Source organism: Thamnophis elegans, chromosome 5 (genome assembly GCF_009769535.1).
Source record: "Thamnophis elegans isolate rThaEle1 chromosome 5, rThaEle1.pri, whole genome shotgun sequence".
NCBI classification, from domain to species: Eukaryota; Metazoa; Chordata; class Lepidosauria; order Squamata; family Colubridae; genus Thamnophis; species Thamnophis elegans.
This window is the reverse complement of record NC_045545.1, coordinates 92,265,647-92,274,437: the sequence shown is the minus strand read 5'-3', so window position 1 is coordinate 92,274,437 and position 8,791 is coordinate 92,265,647. Positions and strand designations below refer to the sequence as shown.

At 48.9% G+C, this 8,791-nt stretch overlaps 1 protein-coding gene across 1 annotated transcript; it reads left to right on the top strand.

Moving 5' to 3' along the window:
* Nucleotides 1–6,958: 6,958 nt before the first annotated feature.
* On the top strand, nucleotides 6,959–7,672 carry BHLHE23 (basic helix-loop-helix family member e23). Its single transcript, XM_032217275.1, has one exon. The coding sequence runs from the start codon at nucleotides 6,974–6,976 to the stop codon at nucleotides 7,670–7,672; it is 699 nt and encodes a 232-aa protein (XP_032073166.1). The 5' UTR covers nucleotides 6,959–6,973.
* The last annotated feature ends 1,119 nt before the right edge of the window (nucleotides 7,673–8,791 follow it).

Here is an 8,791-nt window from a genome sequence, read left to right as displayed (position 1 = left end):
TTCCATTGTCTGTACTGCACTGAGCGATAATCCCATAATAAATAAAACCTACCACTATCTCACAAGTTTAATTACCTTGCTGCATTTCAATATATCAACTCTTCCTTTTCCAGTGAAAAAACCCAGCCTTAGGCCAATACAACTCAATCCCTCTTTCCCTCCTTCGTTATTCAATCCTGCTTTGCTTCATCCACTTACGAAGCATTTAAAAATAAAACAACTCATCAGGGGCAGTTCTGAGAACGGAAGCTGATACTGCCAGCTATCATGCAAGTTTAATTCTCCTTGAGTGTCTATTATGTTCTTGTGACCTATCTCTGTCTTCTGAGCCAATCTGCCACCCCCCCTCCACTAAATTGTCCCTTTGTTGTTAACACCACTCAATACCTAGAATCATAAGTCTAGAAGGAACATAGAAAATAGAAAGAGTTGGAAGGGACCTCGGAGATGGTCCTGGGCTCAGTGATGGGGAAACATTTTGCACCTTGGGTGCCAAAAACACACGCCGCTGCCGCTACCACACCGGGCCTCCTGTGCATGTGCGCATCACCCACCCGCCCACCCCCCGCCGCCTCGCTCATGTAGGCATGGCTTTCTTGGAGCCTTGGGAGGGCGAAAATGGTCTCCCCCTGTAGGAAGTTATCATCCAGCCTTCTCCCAGAAAAATGAAATATCCTAGGAAATATTGAAAAGGCAGAATGTTTCTCTGGATGTGAAAAGAAAGAAACATGTTTTAAAAGACAGAATAGCTGCCTGTAGCTTCCTGCCCATCCCCACTTTGTCAATGGGCCATTAAGAAGGCCAAGCTAGTCCCTTTACATAATAAAGACTTCTCCATTCAGCTCCAGGGTGATGGGATTAAGGCATGATAATATTGCCCCTTTACTCAATTGACCACATGGCATCTGAGAACTCAACCAAACCTGAATTCAAAAGGCAGCCTAGAGAGTTGCCTCGCATGGCCCATGGGAGTCTGACAACCAATCAGAATACAAGCTCAAGATCAAAGGCCAGAGAGGGCATAAAACCAGGGACTCAGCATCTCAGTCCTCCCTTCTCTTCTTCTCCACCAACATTGAAGCATGCGATCACCTTTTCTGTTCAGGACTCAAGCCATGTGGTCCTGTCCACCATTAAAACCATCTTTCCAAGCAGCCTCCATATCTCCAGTGTCTTTTTCCCCACTTGGAGCCGAACCCAGAAGGACATTTCTTTCATCACCCCGACCCACCCACCCACCACCACCCCGGACGCCCTCCAGAAGCCGGAAACCGCCTGTTTTTTACTTCTGGTGGGCCCGATGTCTCCATTTTTCACTCTCTCCAGGCTCCAGAGGCTTTCTAGGAGCCTGGGGGCGGGGGGGGGGCAAAAAATGGCCCAAAACGCAAACTCGAAGTTCAGGAACCGACTTCCATGTTGCCTGTTGGCTATTTTTTCTCCCCGCCGGAGGCTTTAGGAGGCTTCCCTGAAGCCTCCAGAGGGCGAAAAACAGTCCAAAGTGCAAACCGGAAGTCCATTCCTGAGCTTCCAGTTTGCGCATTGGGTGGTTTTTTGGGTGAAAAAACAGCTGCAAATCAAAGTCAAAAATCAGCTGGCCAGCATGCGCATACGCACTGGAGCTGACAAGGCAAGGCCTCGCTTGCGCTCATAAATGGCCCCACGAGGTGTGTGTGTGGGGGGAAATGTAGTTGGGATGGATTGCCACAGGTAGGGGAATAGAAACGATACTAAATTATAACCTATTAAATGAAATAATAAATGTACAAGAATGATAAATGTTAAAACACCTGTAACCAAACAACATGCTGAATGTGATGATGGGCTTTGTTGTTGTTTTTTTCTTTTGTGTTTTTTTTTTCCTTTTCTTTTTTCCTTTTTCTTTTCTATTGTTGTGTGTATATGTGTCTATGTAACAAAAACAAAACAAAAAATTTTTAAAATAAAATAAAATCAATGGCCCCACGTGCCAGAGGTTCACTGTCACGGTTCTAGTCTAACCCGTTTCAGGAGGAGACCCCATATCAGGCGTCTCAAACTCAAGGCTTGTGGGTCAGATACGGGGTGCTTAGATCTGGCCCTCGAGGCCGCTCTGGAAACAGCAAAGGATCAGCCCTCCCGGACACCACTTATGGCTACAATGGCCTCCTGCAGCCCCCTGCCAGCAAAATGGAGCTCTGGGGGGGGGTGTAGCCCCTTCCAAGCTCGTTTTCCTCTGGCAGAGGGCTAGCAAAACGAACTAAAAAAACAAACGAAAGGAGACATGTTTCCCCTTTTGCATTTGAGCATCCAAGAAGGGACAGGAAAGGAGAAAGGGAAAGAAGAAAGACAAAGAAAAAGAAAGGAAGATGGGAAGGAAGAAGAAAAGAGAATGAAGAGGGAAGGAAAGAAAAGAAAAGGAAGGAAGGAAGAAGGGAAGGAAGGAAGGAAAAGGAGAAAGGGGAAGGGAAAGAAAGGAAGATGGGAAGAGAGCAAGTAAAAAGAAGGAAAGAGGGAAGGAAGAAAAAAAAGAGAATGAAGAGGAAGGAAAAGAAAAGGAAGGAAGGAAGGGAGGGAGGGAAGGAAGGAAAAGGAGAAAGAGAAAGAGGAAAGAAAAGAAAAAGAAAGGAAGATGGGAAGAGAGCAAGTAAGGAAAAAGAAGGAAAGAGGGGAAGGAAGAAGAAAAGAGAATAAAGAGGGAAGGAAAAGGAAGGAAGGAAGGAAGGAAGGGAGGGAGGGAAGGAAGGAAAAGGAGAAAGAGAAAGAGGAAAGAAAAGAAAAAGAAAGGAAGATGGGAAGAGAGCAAGTAAGGAAAAAGAAGGAAAGAGGGGAAGGAAGAAGAAAAGAGAATAAAGAGGGAAGGAAAAGAAAAGGAATGAAGGAGGAGGGAGGGAAGGAAGGAAATGAGAAAGAGAAAGAGGAAAGAAAAGAAAAAGAAAGGAAGATGGGAAGAGAGCAAGTAAGGAAAAAGAAGGAAAGAGGGAAGGAAGAAGAAAAGAGAATGAAGAGGGAAGGAAAAGAAAAGGAATGAAGGAGGGAGGGAGGGAAGGAAGGAAAGGAGAAAGAGAAAGAGGAAAGAAAGAAAAAGAAGGAAGATGGGAAGAGAGCAAGTAAGGAAAAGAAGGAAAGAGGGGAAGGAAGAAGAAAAGAGAATAAAGAGGGAAGGAAAGGAAGGAAGGAAGAAAAGAAGGAAGGAAGGAAGGAAGGAAGGAAGGAAGGAAGGAAGGAAGGTAGGTTATAATGAGAGGATCTGAGGGAAGTCCTGCCTTAGCACTTGGCCACCACAGGTGCCCCTGACACAAATGACATTGAGCTGGCCACCACCATCCCGCCGAGCTCAAACACAACCCTAATGTCGCCCTCAAAGACTGACACGGCTGTCCTATATACCTTTTCAGACAAACTGTTCTCCAGGAAGCACGGAGGTCTTTTATTCCAACCCCTGCTTAAGGCAGAAGACTTTATATCATCCTGGACAACTGCTTGTCAAAAACCTCCATTGATGGAGTATCCACAACTTCCAGAAGCAAGTTGCTTCATTGATTAATCATTTTCACTCTCTCTCTCCCACCCATTACTACTTATCCTAGCCTCAAGGGCTTTGGAGAATAAGTCTATCCCATCTTCTCTGTGACAGCCCCTCAAATATCGGAAGAGAGTTTTCATGTGTCCCCCGAGTCTTCTCTTTCTTAGGCTAAAGACACCTCCTTAGCTGTTCATTGTATGAGTACAGACACCTTATAATCTTTGCTGCTCTTCTCTGCGCTCTTTCTAGACCCCCTCCCGGCCTTCCGTAAAGCCATTAAAACCTGGCTGTTCCGACAGGCCTGGGGCTGTTGACCCCAAAATATGGTCCAGCCCCACTTGGAATGGAGTGCATGATGTGTTTTTTTAATCTATTTTTTTCTTTCCTATTCTTCTTCTTTTTTTTTTTTATTTACTGTATTGTTAGCCGCCCGGAGTCCCATGGGATTGGGCGGCATACATGGGATTGGGCGGCAAGTTTTAATGTTATTAAACTTTAAAAACTTAAGTATATAAGCTGTTAATATAAGCTTGTGCGTTAGTTCTTACCTATGGCGATTCTCATTCCAGATGTGGCCTGATGGTTTCCTTGCAAAGGAGAATGGTTGCTGGAATTGGGTATGTCTAGTTTAATGGGAGGGAAGGACTAGGGCTGACACGATAGCAGTCTTCCAATATCTCACCACCCTCCAGTCCTTCCATGCCGCTCTAAAGATCTGGCTGTCCCGGCTGGCCTGGGGTTAAGATCCTAACCCCACTCAAATTGTGTGACTGTTGTGTTTTCTTTTTAATATGTTGTATTGTCTTCATGTTGGAAAATTGTTTGTCTTCCCCCCCCCCTTTTTTTGAACTGTGAGCCGCCCTGAGTCCCCCCAGGGAAAAGGGCGGCATACAAATAAAGGGAAAATGAAAAATGAAAAATCTCAGGGGCTGCCACAAAGAAGAGGGAGTCAAACTAATCTCCAAGGCACCTGACAAGAAGCAATGGGTGCAAACTAATCAAGGAGAGAAGCAGCTTAGAACTAAGGAGAAATTTCCTGACAGTGAGAACAATTAACCAGTGGAACAACTTGCCTCCAGAAGTTGTGATTGCCCCAACACTGGAAGTTTTAAGAAGATGTTGGATAACCATTTGTCTGAAGTGGTGTAGGGTCTCCTGCCTGAGCAGGGGGTTGGACTAGAAGACCTCCAAGGTCCCTTCCAACTCTGTTATTCTAATTCAAGTTGGCTGTGAGTCTCCCTGGAATGAGAGAATTCCCGTCTGAATCTGGGACTACTGTACAATTAGGATGGGGGCTCCTCCTGGACCTACTTGAAGAGCAAGGGGCAACTGTGACCACGAGGGCCCTTGCAACACACTTCACTTGAATTCACTCCTTCTCTCCCTGGTTACCCGTTGTTGTTGTTGTTTTTTTAAAAAAAACTGGATTTGTACCCTACAACAATAAGCAGTAACAGAGTTGGAAGAGACACTGGAGGTCATCTAGTCCAACCCCCTGCTCAGGTAGGAGACAGTGGTTGGTGGATGTGCACAGCACACATGTGCACAGCCTGTGCATGCGTCTTGCCCTCCAGCGACGCCTCTGCGACACTCCAGCTGCTTGGTGGAGTCTCGCGCAGGTGCTGTACGCACATGCGCCGAAGCGCCGAAGACTTTAAAGACCGGAAAGGAGCGCAGGTGGTACTCGGTCCTTCGGGCAGGCTCCAATATGCCCGTACCACAGTGTATCGCCTGCAACCCACCACTGGTAGGAGACCGATACTATTTCTGACAAATGGCTGTCCAATGTCTTCTTAAACACTGTTGGAGCATTCACAACTTCTGGAGGCAAGCTGTTCCACCGATTTAATTGTTCTCATTGTCATGAAGTGTCTCCACATTCCAGATTGCTTCTCTCTTTGGTTAGTTTCCATCCATTGTTTCTTGTCCAGCATTCAGGTGCTTTAGAGAATAGGTTGACCCCCTCCTCTTCATGGCAACCCCTCAAATATTGGAAGTCTGCTACCATGGTCCCCCTTGTCCTTCTTTTCACTAGACTAGCCATGCCCAGTTCCTGCAATCTACACACTAGTGCAGTGTTTCTCAACCTTGGCAAATGCTGGCTGGGGAATTCTGGGAATTGAAGTCCGGACATCTTCAAGTTGCCAAGGTTGAGAAACACTGCACTAGAGGTATTAAATCAGGGGTGTCCAAAACTTGGGAACTTTTAAGACTTGTGGACTTCAACTCCCAGAACTCCCAGAATTCTGGGAGTTGAAGTCCACAAGTCTTAAATGTTCCCAAGTTTTGGACACCCCTGATTTAAAGACACAAAGTCCTATAGACACACCCCAAGAGAAAGGGTGCCTATAACCAGGTTAAATCCTGGCTCAACCCTAGAATTAAGGCTAGAAGGCCTTCAGCCTGACCTGCTTGGGCTTGTGGTTGTGGAGCGACCACGGAACCGCCCGGAGATGCGGCGAGGACGCAGCAGCAGCAGCAGCAGCAAGCGCAGTTCCATTGAATCCGCAAACGGCTCGGTGGCCAACCTTGACGGGGCGCGCTTTTTTCTCTTCCTCTCTCTCTCACTCTTTTGTTAAAGAGGCCATTAATTAGAGCGATGGTTGTGATTGGGTGGCTGCTCGGTCCCAGCGGGCGCCTCGCCGCAACATAATGGGCGAGGTGGGCAATGATTAATATCCCGCCTCCGGTCAGGGCACCGCGCGGAGCCAGCTGGCTCCAGACCTAGCGAGCTGCTCCAGCAAGACGGCCGTAGGCAGGCGGGCAGGGGCGCAGAGCCGCTGCTGCTGCCGCCGTCGTCTCGCCCATCCCAAAGCGAGATTCCCAGCCCACCTTCCCCGGGATCGGACCGGGCAGGCTTTCGAGGCGCCCAGGAGGAGCCGAAAAGGGTGGGCAACAGCTGCGGCGCCGGATCCTAGACGGGCTGCGACCGCGAATCCGGAGCAGGTGAAACCAGGGCGCGCGCTTTCTCTCGGGAGAGGATCCCCGGATCGCCGGGGGGTGGGGGGAGGAGAGAGAAGCGAGAAGCGCTGCTGCACAGAGCCGATCCTCGCCTGCGCGGCCCGACGGCGCAAATTAAGTCCTTCCCAAGAAGAGCCAAAGCGCAGGAGCGCAGCTGGATAGAGCCGATCCCCGAGGGCGCAACAAAAAAAAAAGTCCCTAACCAAGAAGAGGACGAGCGCAGGGCGAGAAGCGCAGCTGGACAGAGCCGATCCTCGCCTGCGCGGGCCGACGGCGCAAAAAAAAAACCCACCTCCTTCCCAAGAAGAGCAGGGTTGATTCCCCGACGTCCGGAGCGGCTCTCCTTGGTGCTGAAACGGCGCGCCAGGCTCGCGATCTTCTGGAGAGGCGCGACGGCTGGGCTGGATCCGCGCAGAGCCGGCGCTGGGGAGAAAAAGCGAGCTGCTCCCGGCCGTCTGGAAGAAGCGCGGCTCGGGCCGTCCTAGCCCGGCTGGGCCATCGGGGCCAGCGATGGCCGAGCTCAAAGCGCTGGGCGGCGAGTCCTACCTGGCGCTGGCGCAGAGCTACAACCAGACGGCTTTCGCCTACGGCGCCGTGCGGGGCGCGGGCGAAGCCGGACGCGGTTACCCCGGCGGCGCGGGCGGGCTGGCCTTCCCGGCGGCGCAGCTGGGCAAAGCGGCGGAGAGCAGCGGCGAGCAGAGCGGCGACGACGAGGAAGCTTTCGAGGGCTCCAAGGCGGGTAGCCCGAGCTTCGAACGCGGCGGCGAGGCCAAGCTGAAGACCGCAGGAGGCGGAGGCGCCCTCGGGCCCAAGAAGCCCAAGGAGCAGCGCTCGCTGCGGCTGAGCATCAACGCCCGCGAGCGGCGTCGGATGCACGACCTGAACGACGCGCTGGACGGCCTGCGCTCCGTCATCCCTTACGCGCACAGCCCGTCGGTGCGCAAGCTCTCCAAGATCGCCACGTTGCTCCTGGCCAAGAACTACATCCTGATGCAGGCGCAGGCCCTGGAGGAGATGCGGCGCTTGGTGGCCTATCTCAACCAGGGCCAGACTCTCGGCGCCTCCATCCCGCCCGGCTTGGGCCCCTTCGGACAATCGGCTGCCGTCTATCCCTTCACGGGCGCCGCCTTGCCCAACTGCCCCGAGAAATGTACTGCCTTCGCCGGAGCCGCCTCGGCGCTTTGCAAACACTGCAGCGAAAAACCGTGATGAGACCTTGGACGCTTCTGCAAAAAAAATCATCATAATAATAATAATTCCAGCCCGGGCCTTCCCTTCTTTCCCATCTCCTAAGAGCCTAGACCTTCTCCTTCGTTTTCAGCCCCTTCTCACCCCAAATTGCCTTGCCTTCGCTTTCCCTTCTCGGCAGGTTTAATCCGGATTCCTTTCTTCCCCTTCACCACTTTGCTCTGTTTCTTGCAACCCCTTTCTCGAATATTTTTAAGTTTCAGAATTTTCTTTCCCCCCCCTACCGTGGTCATGGTTCCCCCCCCCCCTTTTCAACTTTGTCCTGAATTAATTTTTGTGCATCACTTCCAAAAAACAACAACACTTGTTTACAGTATGAGATTATAAACCATTTTTTTTCTCTAGAAGGAAAAAAATGGGAAAAAGAAATTGCGCCAGATTCCTTTGGAGGAATAAAAATCATCATCTGGAGGACAAACCTATGCAATTGTTTAATTGAATGCGAAGTTACTTTAAATATATATATATTTAAGCAGTCTCCCCCAATTTTGTTGGTTAAATGTATTCAAAATGCTCCGTTTTAACATTTTCATTTGGGATCCTGATTGTGAATCCAAGGTTGCTTTGTAACGGATTGATCGGTTGATTAGATATATTCCTATCTTAAACCTTTTGACCTATTCTTTGTCTTAACTACAAACTTTTTAAGTGTGAGCTGCTTTTTCAATGCTTTTTTTTTTTTTGTCTTCTCCATTATGGTTGAACCGTTTTTCTATCTTGGTAACCTGGGACATTAAAATTCTCTGAGCTGATTTATTTGTATTTATATTAAATAAAAAAAATCACATCCATTAACTCAGATGGCTCTGTCCTAAATCTCAGAATGTCAGTCTGCTAAATGAATTAATTCTGTAAATGGGGATTCTTTTTAGAGGAGTCGATGGTACACATTCTGAATAATAGCAGATATATTATGGCTAATCCAGCAAATTGAAACACTTTAAAATCCTATTGGCTTCAGCAGGCTAATATAGAAACAACTACAATTGGTTTTGGGTTTTTTTAGCTAAAAAGCAATGAAAGTTTATCAAGCTATGGAATCTTTTTTCTAATTAATTGACTCCTTAGAATGAGATATGT